This window comes from Malania oleifera, chromosome 5 (assembly GCF_029873635.1).
Source record: "Malania oleifera isolate guangnan ecotype guangnan chromosome 5, ASM2987363v1, whole genome shotgun sequence".
NCBI lineage: Eukaryota > Viridiplantae > Streptophyta > Magnoliopsida > Santalales > Ximeniaceae > Malania > Malania oleifera.
Genome location: NC_080421.1, coordinates 899,367 through 916,134, shown reverse-complemented (window position 1 = coordinate 916,134; position 16,768 = coordinate 899,367). Strand labels below are relative to the sequence as shown.

Sequence of the window (16,768 nt, the reverse complement as noted above, 5' to 3'; positions counted from 1 at the left end):
ACATCCCTAGTTGAAGACCAAGTTTGACTCACGAACTCAAAATGCATAAGCCTCTATCAAGAAACAATAATATCTGCATTTCTTGTGCAAAAGTGTAAGCTTTATTATATTATGCGTTTGCCTTTTGGGAACTTGGTATTTTAGATTATGTCTCAGGGCATTTTACGCACGCCTCATCTTGAAGCAGGCTTCATTTGCATCTTTTAAATCATTCCTGAAAAAAAAAAGGAAGAAAAAACCGTATGTGCCACAATAAATGCCTATAGACACAAGTTGCATTCTTGATGTTTTTGGGTAGTCAGGATCCCTGATTTATTTGTGTTGTACAAGTTTTTTGGTTTTGTCATCTTAAATGAATAATTTTTTTGTCCTGTGCCTCTGTTTTCTAGGATGGTATACCAAGAACAGCCTATAAAGGAGTAGTGGTTTTCCGATTCCAAACTCCACGACGTATTTTCCTTGTTGGCCCTGATTCTCTCAACCAGCTTGGGATTGAGAACGCATAACAATTAATTGAGGTTAGTGACTTGCCATACTAATTTTGCAACTTGGTGTCACCTCCTTCAGTTGCCTCTTGAACCATAACACATGCAAAAGAAGAGATTTGAGGCTTCATGAGTAAATTTGCATTGGACTTTTGAATAAGGTGAAGAATTCTATGAATTGCGGAAAAAGTATTTGTCTGCGTTAGTCTGTTTTGTTAATGACGACAGAATTTCCTTGAAGGATAAGGGCCAGTTGAAAGACAAAAGAATTGCCAGTGATTCCAGACAAAATAGAGTAGCTAGCATCTTGTACTCAAATTTCTCAACAGGAGCTAAATTCCCTTATTATCTTCAGGTCAAATTTAAAGATTTTCTATATTTGTGTATCAGTGGAAGATTGAGCTGTAATTTTTCTAGGATTTAAAAAAAAAAAAACAATTATTCCAGAACTGAATTCTCTCAGATGGCAGTTTTTGTTAATAATGGATAATTTTCCCCATGGCATCCGTATTGGAAAAGGAATTAAACCAATATTATTGTCTAGGATAGAGACCTTATTTCTTTTTAAGCTTTGAAAATTTCGTCAACCGATTAAACAATGATTTGAAAATAATCATTATACTCAACAACAATAATAGCAACAATATTAAGAAGCCATAAGTCCCATTAAGTGGGCTGTGTATATGAATCATTTTCTGTCAATTCACTGGGTCAAGGACTCGGTCAAGGATATTTTCTTCAATTAAAATAAGAGCGGCTAGATCCTCAATACCTTATTTCAAGTTATTTTAGGCCTGTTCCCACTTTTCTTGTATCATTAACGATAATTAGCTTGCACTTCCTCATTGGTTCTTTACGTGGTTTGTGTTTTAAATACTCAAATTATTTAAGTTGTCCCAACTGATTTTGAATATATTCATTCTTTAACTCATCCTTTTACTTCATAATAATCCATCTTAACGTCCATATTTTGGCACTTTTACTTTTTAAATATGTTGTTTTTCAGTTGTCCAGAATTTTGATCCGTATATATAGTTAGTCATAAAGCCACCCTAAAGACCTTTTAATTTTAATGGTCTTCTATAATGACATAGCACACCCAAAGCACTCCATTTTATCGAACTTGCTTCAACTCTATGTATTTTATATTCTTCAATTTCTCTTTCCTCACATAATGGTTTCAAGATATTAAAATTTACTAGCATTGTTGATTTCTTGATAATTAAGTTTAGCTTCCCTTAAATTCTAATCAACACAACTAGTATCTTGCGCGTGTTGAAAACTAGTAGCTTGCATGTGTTTTGCAAGTAAAATTATTTTTGATCTTATAATTAAGATCTATCTTAATTCTTTTCACAAAGATTGTCCTAAACTCAAGTAAAGAAGACTAATTGTACTGGGCAGTTGATAGATGACATATAATTTGTTAATTTAAATGGTATGAATTTTTATCTATCATTTGTCAGAGGCATCTCAAATGAATGGTGCAATGAACTTTTATCAGCTAAGTTTTGTGAAAAAATAAGGTTAAAGTGAAAAGTCGTATTAGTATCTAGGTATGACTTTGAATACGTGAAGATTATCACATCATTTTGAATATTGAGAAATAAAAAAAATTAGTAGATGAGTCTAGAGATAGATTAGTAACTTAGAATATGAAGATCATCATTCAAAAGAGAATGAAAGTAGATGATGCAATGATTCGGGGGAAAAAAAAAAAAAACATAATTTACCTTTAATAAAGTAATGATTGAAAAAATTGAAATTTTGAAAAGAAGGCCGAAATAAGTATCATATAGACATCGATGCGAATATTGAAAGAGCTAGAGCACAAGATTTTAAAATATTAAGATAATCTTAGGTAAAGAGATGAAGATTATAAATGTTAACAGTGCTCCAATTGGTTTAGTGGAAAACATTAGAAGGGAAATAATATTCAAGTGCAAGAGGATAGGAGTGAATTTGAATGTAAATGAGCCCTTTGGTCCCCTTGGGTGACACCAATCATGGAGCATCAGTCCGCCCAAGACATGCTCCACATGATGACTCATGCAATTCCTTTAGTTATCTTTATACATTTTTATATGTATAATATATGTGGGTCTAAGAGCTTATTTGATATCATTTTTTTCTTTTTCATAGTGAGGAAACATGAAAATACATTTGCTAATGAAGGTTTTAGCTCTTTTTGAACAAATTGAAAACCAAATTTATGATTTTTAGTTGTTTTCACAATCTCTTGATTAAATATTTTAATATTTAGAATTAGTTTTGTGGATTAAATCATTCATTCTAAACATAAATTTTAGCTAAAATTTAAATAAAGTGTCCATATGAATTTAAATATAATTAAAACAAAATATTATTTACAAAATTTTTAAAATTATTATAAAAATAATAAAAGTTATTTACTAAAGCATGTTTTCTTTTTGTCACAATTTGAAATTTATTAGATTTAGTTTGTGGATTTATTGTTATATAAACTATGATGGAGCACGTTAATAGCCTTGTTGGATTCTTTGAACTATTCTCTGATGTTTGATTAAGTTGCACTTAATTTTTTAATGTTTTAGTTGTGACAATTAAATTTTTAAATAGTTAATATTTGAGGTTTGTTAAGTAATAACTCATATTTAGAAGGGTTTATCTACTTGAAGCTAATTCAAAGTATGAGGTTTCACACATGCAAGGCTTAGAGGCTTGAATGTCTATTTAAACCAAGCTTAGTGAAGATGTTTTTTTTTTTTTTTTTTGGGGGTTGGGGGGTTACTATGATACAGTATGTTTGAATCAGAACATAGTGTATATTATATGTGAGAACAAATTTTTTTTTTTTTTTCATTTAATGGCGACATGCATATTTATAATTGAGGGTTGAAATCTTAAAACCGTTTTTGATAAGATAGTGGAAATTGTGTAGTGATATCATTGACATAAGCATATTGCCAAATCACGTGAATTGTTGTAATCAAGTTTTCTTTTGATATCTCTATTTATTTTATTGTGCGCGCATAATCTTAGGGCATGATTTCACAATAGAGGTTTGTACAAGCCTTTATTTAGTAATTTCACAAAATTAAAATTAAAATTTTAAAGAACTAAATGCCACGGTTAAAAGTTCAAAGAGTTTGGTGCAATTTAGGGATGCCTAAAAGATTTATGGTGTAATTTTTTTAAAGGTTAAAAAAGATGAGGGATGGGATTATTCTGATTTCCTTACTAAATCATTTTGAACTACGTTCGATATAATTTGAACAGATTAGCGTAAAGGTGAGTTCCCACTTGCATTCTAGAGAGTAACTCCCACCTGCTTGTTTTGGTTCTAAGCTAAGCTCCCACTCCCTTTCTCTCCAAACAAATAGAAGGGGAAAAAATCAATCACGGAAAATGTTAGGATCGGAGGAGCTTATGGGTGGGTTTGATACACATGGATGAACACCAACTTGACCCAAAAACATAAGTCTATTGGGTCTTGAACCCAACCATGTATATAAGCACCCATCATCCACTCAATTTTTTCAATGTGGGACAAATTCACAAGTGGAATTCTCAATAATCTTTTCCTCACTTATGAGTTTTAACTGCTCCCCTTTGAACGTAAATCGTCTCCCTTATGAGAGTAAGTCCAATTCTCCAACAGTTGTTCAAGTGGACCTTACCACTGGTGCCTTACGCGCGTTAGATTGCATTACACATGCCTCCGAATCAATCCTACCTCTCACGTTTTGACCCTATTCAAATCCATCACCAGCTTAGATGATCTTTATTGACCTTGGTCACATATTTGGTCCTTCAACTGTTAGCACGTCAGGAGAATTAGCTTCACGTGTGAACTTTTCACGATGTCGCACACTCAGAGTTACGAACCGTTGGCTCTGATACCATTTGTTAGGATCAAAGGAGCCCATAAGTAGGTTTGATACACATTGGTGAACACCAAAAATAAATGGTACTCAATTTCTTCTTTGAACATAGACACACAAGGGTGGCTGTGTGAATTGCTTGATTTATTTTATTGGTGGAGATAATATGTTAAATTGAGGATCATCACCTTGGAATCAAAGAACGTCTCCATCCTATGTTTCTCCTCAACAGATCATTTGACATGAATTTTTTCTTGGATTTAGAATTTCGTATTTCTGTCCAGTTTTTGGCAAACAATTATCGATCAAGCAGATGCTTTGGCATCACCGTATTGAAACACTAAGCAGGGCATCTCTTCTTGTAAGTTTGTAACCCTTGCAGTGTGCTTGGGGACAGCCATATTTACATAAAACTGTGAAGCTATAAATTACCCCAAGCAAGGGTAGGTTCCTCAATATAATTTTTCACCAGGCTGTTCAGCGCCTGTATTGACTGGACAGTAATACGCCTTTGATTTCAATACAAACCAGCTAGAGCTAGGCAAGGACCTCGCACAAAAATAAATAAATAAATAAATAAATATGTTACAGGGCTTTGGGTTCAGGACAACAGAAAATGATACACCCAAATAATTTGATCTTGGAATATACAGCCACACTTTACAAACTCATCACTAGTACCATCAACTCTTTGAAAATACTAAACATGCTAGAATTCTCCTACACAAGCCATCGACCATCCAATCCCAATTTATCACACATTGCTTTCCAAGACCTCCTGAAGGAGGTTCAGACCTTCTGCAGATATGCTCCTTTTAAGTTTAAATTTTGGGATCTCCATGCGAGGGGGTGGGTCTGGGGAAAAGCAGACAACCACAACGGTCAGATTATCACAGGTGTTGCGCTTAAGAGCCTCACTGACTAGTTCTCGCGAGCATCTCTCGGGATCATTGTGCAGCATCAACTCTTTCCTTACAATTGTAACTGCACACTGGCTGCTCATCACATCCCAAAGGCCATCGCAGCCCATTATCAGGAACTCATCTTCCTCAGTCAGGACCATTTCCAGCAGCTCTGGCTCTGCACTTAAGGGGCAGGAGGAGGCTTTTGGGCCCTTCATGTGCCAGTCTCCAAGGGCACGTGCCACTGACAGTTGGCCATTAAGGTAGCCATCGTACACAACTCCCCCCAGTCTCTCGATTCGCAATCTTTCAGAGGGGCAATTCGGCTTGTGGTCTTTAGACAGCTCAATTGCTCTACCTCGTTTTCCCAACACAGCTCTACAATCCCCAGCATTGGCAATAATCATTGTCCTGAAAGAGGAGGAGATGTGTTGTTGGCCCCAATGCGCCCATAGGGGGGGGGGGGGTGAGAGGGGGGAGATGAAGTGAGTGTTTAAATTTTCAAATGCTATATATGCAACTAATTATATTAAACTATGTGACGCACAATCACATAGAATTCAACACAAAAACCAAATAGAGCAAGAAAACGAGTGACTAGTGTATTTATAGCGGTTCAATCATACCTTCACCTATGTTCACTCTCCAAGAATTCTCTTGGGCTTTCCACTACTGACAATCCAATTACACATGCCTTATAAGCACACGATGCACGTAGGATACTCGATCCCAAATACAACCTTTCAATCAATGAGTTCTTGACCCTTACTGAAAGAGAGACTCTCTTTCAAGGTAAGTGACCTTAACCACAAAGAGACATATAACACAGAGAAAGACACAAATATCAATTAAGAAAAAAAATATAGGAAAGATGAAAATAATCATCAATCTAACAATTGAGCATTTCATCCAGTAGAAATCTTATGTTAAAAGAAAGAATAATATTTCCAAGTGGCAAGTTTCGCATGTAAAGCCAATGTGGTGGGTGAGCGTGGCAACACTAAGCGATAAGACCATGCTAGTGCATTGATTCTAAAGGACATGTGGGGGGAAATGCTTCCACATGTCTTCAGTCCAAACGAAAGGAATTCTTTGAGGTGATTGAGAAAGGATTTCAATTCGGAAGGATCAGTGGTGAGCTCTGAGACCACCAAGAGTGCAAGGAGAACTATCTCAACAATTTAATGTCAGGATATCCAATTCATTTCATACTCAATCAATCCCTATACCCACCCCAACCCTCTCTTCTTTGGTCCAATACACTCCCACTTAAGTGATGTGGACAAATCTAAATTAAGTCAGAATAATGAATTTCCAATGTCCAAACTAAAACAGAGGGGGGGAAAGAGATTTTCTATATATATATAAAAGGCTGCATTTGCTTAAGTATACCTTCCAAACATAAGGGCAGTTAGCACTGTGGTGCCAGAGGAACTATCAAGACAAACAGAATTAGCAAAGGCATGGTCAGCTTTCAGAAAAGCACTCTTAGTAGCCATCTTTACACACATCGGGAAATGAGAGTCCTCAACTATAAACCTAAGAATGTTCTCTCTGATGAATAAAGCAGCATCAGTACCACCATGGCCATCAAAAACCTGCAATAGAAGATCATTTACCAACATTACATTCAATTGTTTGAAGCACCACCTATCTACAATAATATAATTGAACTACACCCTATCTGTATTTGCACTTATCAATAGTCACAGCAAATAAGTAACGGACCCCATAGAAAGCTCCAGGAGAAGAGAAGTTTGCAGTTACACCTAGATGTTCAAGAAGATCATCTACACAGATATGTTCGTCCTCCATATAAGGTTTTGGTCCAATCTCAGAGCAGCTTCCTGAACGAAAAACAGGCTCAAATACCGAATTTTCAATGGTTGGTGTCTTTATGCTAAGAAATCCAATATCCAATTCCTGCTCAGAAAAAAGTCAACATGCAAAATTAGATGCGTTTAAACTCCAACATAAGGGGAATCGACATTCAATAATAAGGGAACTAAAAAGGGGCGGAACACATTTAGATTTAACAACGGATATTGGGCATTGTCATATCAGGAATTGGAGCCAAGATATCCAATGACAAACACATTTGCAATTGTTTTTAAGGTATATATATAGATTTTCTCACCAATTCAGCAGCAGAGGCCAACCGAGTGGAGCTCACGCAATGCTGTATCCCAGAGCGATGCCTTGGAGGTTTGCTAATTTTTACATGTTTTAAACTTTCCAAAGTCTCGGAATTCTTGTTGTTTGAGACCGTTTCATTTTTCTTCCTGTAGTTGCCTTCTAAAACATTAAATAGAGGAGTATAATTGGTCTCTCCAGCCGTTTTCATTTTTAGAACATGAACACGCTCCCTAATACAAATCTGACACTCCAATTAAAATTTCCTAAAGCACCAGTATTCTGATTCAGGCTGATCAAAGCACACCAAAGCTTTTTTTTTTTTTTTTTGCTGCAAAGATCCTCTGGTGTCACGAAAATCCAAATCCGTGCATGATCCTTTTCCAAGAAGGTTTGGGTTGGGACATCCTTCAGATATTTGGAATAAAATACCTGGATGGACAAACTAGCATGAAACCCATAACTCAATATTTAATTATCCAAAAATTCCAAAATCTCCAAAATGAAATCCAAGCTAAGAAATGTCAAACCACCCAAAAAACTTTACAACTATCACCAACAACTAAGTGCATATCCTTCAATACAATCGCACCCAACAAAATAAAACCGCCAGTAAAAATCAAGTATTTCTAAACACAGACTACACAACAACCATCGAAACAATCAATTCCAAAAAACCGGAGGTCAATAATCGTAAGACTTCATCAAACGGAATATATATTTAAAAAATAGAACAATTAGATTCACAAATTCAGGTTATGGACCTTCAACTAAAGAAACCCCTCAAACACTATCCAACCAGGGGTAGGTCAAAAACCCAAATTAGCTTCGAACTGCCAGAAATTAGAATACGAAAAGTAAAAACATAAACGTAGAGAAGATAAATTCAAAAGGGTCGGTGGTGGGTATTGAATATTGATATTATACTTGCCGTACTTTGCTGGTAAGGTGTTGGAAGGTAACCCTAGAAAGAAAGATCTCTCAGAAATGAAAGTAAAGGGAGAGGGACACGCACATACCTTGAAATTGAATAAACTCTGAAGCTAAAACAGTAGAAGAAATGAAAAATATGGGAATTGAGCTGTGATGGGCAGAGCCGCGTGGACTTGTGTATGCGTACACGCTGCAGCCCAACGAAGACGACGAGAACTTGCCGTTGACCGGTGATCCCAGGTCTGGCAGTGGCCTTGGAAGCTGTGCATAGGTGTCGTACCGGCACGCGTCAACTCGTGAGTGGAGCATCCAATTTCTTACCGGATGATGACGCCGTAAATTCAATAAAGGGACTGGCTTGCGTGGAGGTTTAATGGTCGGGTCTGGTGTGGGGTTAGGAACCTATGTCAAGTTTCTCCCAAGTTGCTCAAAGTCAATAAGTTAATTTTGAATTCAATAATAGTAATCAAATCAAATTTTAAGTCAAATTTTTTAATTTGATAATATATAATTTATAAATATATTTTACATTTATATATGTATTTAATATAAATTTATAGGTCAAATTTTATGAATTTATAATCAAATCGAATTTGAGTTTAATACTTATGAAAACAATTGACTTCAGCCCACGTTTCGAGTTCAAAATTTTCAAATCAAGTTAAATTGGACTCAATTCGACTTAAATGTATCACTCTATGAAACTTGTTGGGTTCCATCAATCTTTTTTAGGGCTCTTAAAATAAATGACATTGATGCATGATGGGTAGAAAAATATTGAGAATCACAATTTCAGTATTTCCCAGTGTTTCGTTCATTGTTTTCTTGTCACATATAACATTTAGCTTACAGATTCGTGGAAAATGACGTTATTTTGAAATATATTTATTGGGCGCAAGTCTTAAAAGTATTAGACAAAATTATTTTTTTTAAATACATTCACCTTACTATGCTCATGTTAACAAATGAATTTTGAATTTGAATGGCCCAATTTCCTTAAAAAAAAAAACTAAATTAGTGAAAAATATGGTCACATCCTAGCATCTTTTTCTTAACAACTAAAGTTTTCTTTTTAAAATACAAATTTAAAACAACATTTGGTACTTCATTCAAACAAATATGTGTACAAGATCGCACATATTAATAATTTTTACCTTTTAAATGATTCAAAGTTGATTAGATATTTTTTAACCATTAAATGAGACTTAATTTTCTAATGGTATTATATTCAAACCAGGGTAACCTTTTTATTTATGCAGACATCCTTTCCAATTATGAAGGCAAGGTTGTATTATATTTTTCGATCATCAAACTCATAGAAATATCATATTTTATTTTATTTTCAACTTGATGAAAAGATAAAACTATGGATGCATTTAATAGTCAAACATTTTAACATAGAAGTAGACCTTTTATTAGTAAAATTGAGATTTGAAAACACTGCAGTTGCCAATATAGGATATTTTATCATGTTAATAGGATGGGAACAAAATGTTTAATAGGTTCACTTTGAAATTAATCTTAAAATTTTAGTTACATTCTATAAACATTCTACCTTTTGGTTAGAAATAAAAGGTTAAATAGGATCACTCAGAGATATTTCATTCTATTAGCATTTTTTGGGAAATTTAAACATTCTATGTTAGATTAGCTAGGAACAAACTATTAAATGAGCCCACTTGGTAGAATAGTTAAGAATAAAATGCTTATTTGATTTGGCAAAGTGGACAAGTATAAAAGGTTAAATTGGCCAACTTGGAAAAAAATCTTTAAAAAAAATGACCAGGACCAAAAGGTTAAATAGGTCAACTTGGCAAAATAGTCTAGGATTAATGCTCGAGTAGACCTATTTGGCAAAACATCCAAGTACTAAAAGCCATAGACCTATTTGCCAAAACATCCAAGTACTAAATGTGTCACGCCCCAAACCCGATAGGATCTAAGGTGTTGATTTTTCATAAATATTCTATAAATGATGCAATAAATATAAAGCAGTGAAAGTAATTGAAACTTCAAATATTTTATACTAGAGTATTAAATAACTATATTACAGGGGTATCTCTAATAACGATATTTACATTATGTGAAATATAAAAACATATTCAATTAGTACTATCCAAATATCTATTCTAAACTGCATTTTTAAATCCCGCCCAGGTGTTTTCTATGCCTGATTCCCAGTACATCTGGCACAACTATTTGTAAGGTGGAATAATAATTGGGGTGAGACAACGCTCAGTAAGTAGGAAAAATTATTATCAGTGTATAGCTTAAGATGTGGTTTATTGTTTCAAAATTCATTTAATAATTAATATTTAATATTATAACTGTTAAAAACTGCATTTGAACAACTGCTATACATTTATAAATTATTTCATCCAAATAACCGTATAAATATATATATATATATATATATATATATATATATGCATACTTTCCTTTATGTTTTTCCTTCAAATTATCATTTAGGCCTACTAAATGTGGTTCTATTCACATAAATACATAAATATGTATAAAAAAATTCCTTTTGGCCTGTTAACTGTAAATCATGTTTACCCCTGTGATTGGATTGTGCAGTCCGAAGACTGGACTTAACTAGTTGGTAGACCAAACTAAATCAAACTGTAACATCATCTGTAAGTGAGATTTTTCTTATTAAGTCCTAATCGAACCATGTGTGCACTCAGAAGAAATCTACTGCTCTGTAAAACCACTCTATAAATTGTAACCTATAAGCTATGGTACCAAGCATTCGTAATCTCTGAGCCATCAAGATTCTTAAAACATACCATTATAATTTATGCAATAAAATAGTATCATAAAAATATCATAATTTTTCGTGTAATAAAATAGTATTATAAAAATATCATCATTATAAAACATGTAATAAATATAATATCATAAAAATTTCATCATTATTTATTTATAAAAATAAGTTCATGCACACGGTTTGCATGCTAATATTTATTTATTTAATAGAATTTTATAATGTTGTAAATTGTCTGAGTGGATTAAAATACTTATTTAAAATAATAAACTCTGTTATATTTAATAAAAAAACCAATATAATTAAATCCACGTACTTTAATTTAAAATAGGTATATTTAATAAAAGCTGATATAATTAACCCCCGTATTTTAATTTAAATTAGGTATACTTAGTAAAAATTGATATAATCTAATCCTCGTACTTTAATTTAAATTGGGTATATTAAATAAAAGACTGACATAATCCAACCCACTACCCTGATCTATTCCTCTCACACGTTTAAAGATGAATTTTTAAAATGAGTTTGGAAAGAGTGAGAGAGTGAGAATTTTTAAGTATATAAAAATTTTCCTTCCACCACTAAATATTTTTCTCACTTTTCATTCACTTCCTCTTGTAAATTGTTTATGAAAAAATGAATTGAGAACTCTCCTATTTATAGACAATTAGAGAGGGATAAAGCTGTAATTTTGCAGGGGAGAGGTGTACATGCATTACATGCAACAAGCCATGGAGGGGACATGTGGATGCATGTATGTAAATGACAAGTGGCGGGGAAGAAGCAAAATTGGCTATTAGATTTTGGATTGAATTTAAATTTCAATTCAATGCTGTTGACATCCACCATACATATGTAAGAACCCGAACCGTGATATATAGGTTTAAATAATTAAGAGAGGGATTGAATTAGAATTTGAACAGCTTCATCGATGAAGCTAGAGTTCGTCGACGAAGGCCTTGTATCTCTCGTCGACGAAGTTCAGAGGCTCGTCGACGAGGAGAAGTCGAGGAGTTTCGAAAAATCGGAGATCCCAGACTCGTCGATGAGGTCTTAGTCTCGTCGACGAGAAGACTATCGAGCCTCGTCGACGAGGATGCAATTCGTTGACGAGAAGTGGCCGGGTCAAAGGGTTATAAATAGAAGTTTTCATTACTTCCAAGCTAAGAAACTCAAATATCTTCTCTCTCTCTCTCTAGAATCTCCCTACTCTCTGTCTCTCTAGATTTCTTCGTCGTTCATCACGAGAATCGTAAATCTAAAGTTACCACGAAGATCGTGGAAGGATTCTCTACAAGTTCTATAGATCGAAATCCTGTTTCGAAGATTTTTTGGGTTTTGGCGTAAAATCGAGGTAAGGATTGATTTTTAATTCTGATCCGGTAGTTTTGTAGGGAACAGTATTGTGAGTATATTATGTACTTTTGATTGTAGGTTTTGGAACTTGGTTCACTTTTTAGGGGCCTTGGAGTTCGGGATTGCTGATCATGTGTGTGTGTGTGCTTGTATGCACTGTTGTGAAATTAGTACTAGACTGCATATAACTGCTTGTATGTTGCATTATGATAACACTCAAATGCCACACACTAATATAACCTGTGTTCTTCCTTACTGAGAGGTGTCTCACCCCTATTGTACATACATTTTTACAGGTCCTTCGAGTAATCGGAACTAGCATCCTGGTGTCGGGAGCATAGTGGCCAGTGTACTGCGGTTAGCGCTTAGGTAAGTGTTAGGACTGTGTTTTGATGGGTTGTCATTCTGGGATGTGTTGGGCACCCAGTTGTACATTGTAAGATAGAGTCTGTTTCTACTCTTGTATAGACTCTGGTATGGTACTGTATGTATATAGTAAGACCTTATTCTGCTATGTATGTTATGTTATGTTTGGATGTGTATAGGGTGCCTGGAAACCCCACGGGGTCGGACCCTCATCCATTGTCCTGTATCTTTGGATGTTTTGTATAGTACAGGGACTGGTTGGTTTACATTTTCACCCATGGGTCCCATTTCCGAGTTCGGGACGTGACAGCTTGGTATCAGAGCCAACCAGGTTGTTAGGTCTTGTAGACTTGGTTACGCTTAGCTGTGAGTACATACCAGAGTATATGATGTTGGATATGGGTAGAGTTGGTTGAGGGTTGTTCCGTTGCTAGACTAGGATTTATCGACGGTATTCCGCATTTTTCCTGAGATGACGATTCCAGTAAAAGCAGGGTAGATCATTTATGACTTTCGTGTCGGTGTGATAGGACAGACCTGGACCTAGCAGGGAATCGTTAACACGATTAGTATAGATCATTGTGTTAACTGTATGTGTTGTAGGGATATTGATAGATTCCTATTGTGCTGCAGAATGGAACCCAAGGATAATGGCCTAAGAAGTGGTTCCAAGGAGACTGTGAGTAATGAGTCTCCTTCTGTGCCTTGAGGTTTGACGAGGCAGGTGTTACGGGAGATCGAGCGGAGTGTGAGGAGATGCGAGCGCTCTCCTATTGTTGCAGGGTGCACCATTGAAAGGTTCACACGCATTCATCCTCCGACGTTCTCTGGAGGACCTGACCCAACAATAGTAGAGAACTGGGTGGAGAAGACTGAGAGGATCTTGGAGGTCCTGCACTGCACGAATAGGTAGTGAGTCCTTTATGCTACCTTCCAACTATCTGGGGAGGCGGGTTAATGGTGGACTGCGGTGTGTCTGTTGGAGAAGCAGAGAGCCAGTCCTGAGGAGATGACATGGAGCCGTTTCAAGGAGGTATTCTTCTACAGATACTTCCCGACTTCTATACGTGATGCGAAGGTGGATGAGTTTTCAACTCTGACTCAGGGGAGTTTGACGGTGCAGGGATATGTGACTCGGTACATAGAGCTCTCCTGATTTGTGCCGTGTTTGATCTCGAGCGAGTATGAGAAGACTCGTAGGTTCGAGAAGGGCATGAGGAAGGATATCCGTAGACTAGTGGGTATGCTTCAGATCCGCAAGTTCTCGATGTTGGTAGATAAAGCCACAGTGATTGAGACCGATATCCGAGAGGGCGAGGTGGATCAGAAATCGAGGAACAGGACAGTACCTTCTAGTTCTCAAATAGGATCTTGTCAGGGATCGTGGAAGAAGAGGAACAAGGGCTCGGGTTATCGCAAAAATACCGAGTGCCAGGATTCTCAGATAAGCCAGACAAGTGGACGTTGTACTAGATGCCACAAATGGCACGAGGGTGAGTGCCGGTCATTTGGGGGTAACTGTTACAACTGTGGCCAATCAGGTCACATGTTTTGTGATTGTCGTGCACCGAAGTGTGATGTGCCTATATCCAGTATGAACCGAGGGAGCAAGCAATACCTCAGGGAACTGTTCAGATGAATACAGCTCCGGCTAGAGTATACTCTTTTACTCTAGCAGATGCTGAGCATGCAGGGAACGTGGTGACAGGTACCTTATTTTTACTTTCAAATGAAGCTTCTATTTTGTTTTATTCGAGTGCAACCCATTCTTTTGTATCTGGGAATTTTGTTGGACGGTGGGGGGTTGAGACCCAAGACATGAACGAGGTGTTATCTGTTACTATGCCATTTGGGAGTGTATCATTCTGTAGAAGGATGTTGGAAGACTGCCCAGTGGTAATCCAGGGGAAACTGCTACCGGGGAATCTTGTAGTATATGACATGTTGGGGTTCGATATCATTCTGGGGATGGATTGGTTGTTCTCCGGTTATGCTGTGATCGACTGTCGTAAGAAGGTAGTAGTGTTCAGACTTCCTGGGGAGCAAGAGTATGAATTTGTGGGATCATGTGTGTGTCCGGTGCCACAGATTCTATCAGCATTGTAGGCGAGGAGGCTACTCCTGGACGGGTGTCAGGGGTACCTAGCTTGTGTGCAGGAACCTTCGTGGGATGAGTTGAGGCTTGAGGACATTCGGGTAGTCAGCGAGTTCCTGGATGTGTTTCTAGATGATTTACCTAGTTTACCTTCAGATCGTGAGGTGGAGTTTGCGATAGAATTGCTGCCTGGCAAGGTGCTGATCTCTAAAGCTCCGTACCGGATGGCTCCAGTAGAACTTCGAGAGTTGAAGGAGCAGTTACAAGAATTACAGGACAGGGGTTTCATTCAACCTAGTGTTTTTCCCTAGGGAACTCCAGTATTGTTTGTGAAGAAAAAGGATGGGTCGATGCGGATGTGCATTGATTACCATGAGATTAACAAGGTGACTGTGAAGAATCGCTATCCTTTACCTCATATAGATGATATCTTTGACCAGTTGTAGGGGACGCGAGTCTTTTTGAAGATCGACTTGCAATCAGGGTATCATCAGGTGAGGGTTAGAGCTAAGGATGTAGTGAAGACAGTTTTCCGAACTAGATATGGCCACTACGAGTTTTTGGTCATGCCTTTTGGGTTGACAAATGCTCCGACGGTGTTCATGGATTTGATGAACAGGGTTTTCCATGAGTACTTGGATCGGTTTGTAGTGGTATTCATTGATGACATTTAGGTATACTTGAGGAGTTTGGAAAAGCATGAGGACCATTTGAGGTTAGAATTAAAGATGTTGCGGGAGAAGAAGCTGTATGCTAAACTGAAGAAGTTTGAATTCTGGTTAAGTTAGATTGCGTTCTTAGGCCATGTGGTGACTGTTGATGGTATCTCAGTTGATCCTAGCAATATTGAAGTTGTGGTCAACTGGGTGAGGCCGAAGAATGTGCAGGAGGTTCGGAGTTTTCTAGGACTGGTGGGTTATTATAGTCGGTTCGTAAAGGGGTTTTCTAAACTGTCTGGGCCTTTGACTCGATTGACCAGGAAGGGAGTGCAGTTTGAGTGAATAAGTGATTACGAGCAGTGCTTTCAAGAGTTGAAGCACCGGCTGGTTACTGCTCCAGTGTTGACCATTCCTTCGGGAGATGGTGGGTTTATGATTTATAGCGACGTGTCTCTGAAAGGTCCATGATGTGTGCTTATGTAGTAGGGTAAGGTAATAGCGTATGCTTCTCGGCAACTAAAAGAATATGATAAGAATTACCTTTTGCATGATCTAAAGTTGGCTGCTGTTGTATATGCACTGAAGATTTGGCGACACTACTTGTATGGTGTGTAATGTGAGATCTTCACTGACCACAAAAGCCTTAGGTATTTCTTCACGCAGAAGGAGTTGAACATGAGGCAGAGGTGATGGCTAGAGTTGATTAAGGACTATGATTGCACGATTAGTTATCACTCGGGGAAGGCTAATGTGGTAGCCGATGCGTTGAGTCGGAAGTCAGGATCTGCGACTATATCTGTAGTTGTAGCTCAGCATCACATCTGACAAGATCTGGAGAGTTCAGGAATAGAGTTGGTGTATGGTGATCATCAGGTTTTCATTGCTAGCTTGGTAATCCAGCCAACTTTGTTTGAGCATATAAAAGCTGCGCAGGCTAGTGATGCAGAGTTAGCTGAGATTGTGGAAAAGGTACAATAGGGACTAGCTACAAAATTTAACATCTCTAAAGGAGGTGTGTTGAGTTTGGGACCAGGCTGTGTGTTCTAAACGATGATGAGATCAGAAGGACGATTCTGAAGGAAGCACATCATTCTTTGTATACGGTACATCTTGGTAGTACAAAGATGTATCGGGCCTTGCGTGAGACCTTCTGGTGGTCTGGTATGAAGAGACAGATTGCTCAATTCGTAGAGCAGTGTCTGACGTGTC

The 16,768-nt window shown here is 36.9% G+C and overlaps 2 protein-coding genes across 7 annotated transcripts in view; one reads left to right on the top strand and one right to left on the bottom strand.

Annotated features, from left to right (window-relative positions):
- Window positions 1-984, top strand: part of LOC131154969 (alpha-1,3-mannosyl-glycoprotein 2-beta-N-acetylglucosaminyltransferase) — a 55,563-nt gene extending 54,579 nt beyond the window's left edge. Inside the window, exon 18 of the mRNA XM_058107830.1 lies at window positions 390-984. Coding sequence (XP_057963813.1) covers window positions 390-506 — 117 coding nt within the window. The 3' untranslated portion in view covers window positions 507-984. The remainder of the gene's footprint in view (window positions 1-389) is intronic.
- Window positions 985-4,898: 3,914 nt separating this feature from the next.
- Window positions 4,899-8,659, bottom strand: LOC131154967 (probable protein phosphatase 2C 27). 6 transcript variants are annotated; one of them, XM_058107827.1, is made up of 5 exons: window positions 8,403-8,659; window positions 7,388-7,828; window positions 6,979-7,173; window positions 6,643-6,848; window positions 4,899-5,661 (listed from the first exon to the last, which is right to left on the bottom strand). In XM_058107827.1, exons 2-5 carry the CDS (start codon window positions 7,592-7,594, stop codon window positions 5,103-5,105), a joined length of 1,167 nt encoding a protein of 388 aa, XP_057963810.1. In that variant the 5' UTR covers window positions 7,595-7,828; window positions 8,403-8,659; the 3' UTR covers window positions 4,899-5,102. The 6 variants fall into 6 exon arrangements, with proteins under 6 accessions (XP_057963810.1, XP_057963808.1, XP_057963809.1 ...); XM_058107825.1 differs by having other exon boundaries at window positions 7,388-7,815; XM_058107826.1 differs by having other exon boundaries at window positions 7,388-7,815; window positions 8,320-8,625.
- Window positions 8,660-16,768: the final 8,109 nt, after the last annotated feature.

Bases quoted from the DNA above. Each gene is read 5' to 3' on its own strand.
- LOC131154967 (XM_058107827.1), bottom strand. From the start codon at position 7,594: ATGAAAACGGCTGGAGAGACCAATTATACTCCTCTATTTAATGTTTTA. The intron at 7,174-7,387 runs GTGAGAAAATCT...TTTTCTGAGCAG, and splicing joins TGGCCTCTGCTGCTGAATTG to GAATTGGATATTGGATTTCT. The intron at 6,849-6,978 runs GTCCGTTACTTA...CTTCTATTGCAG, and splicing joins CTCCTGGAGCTTTCTATGGG to GTTTTTGATGGCCATGGTGG.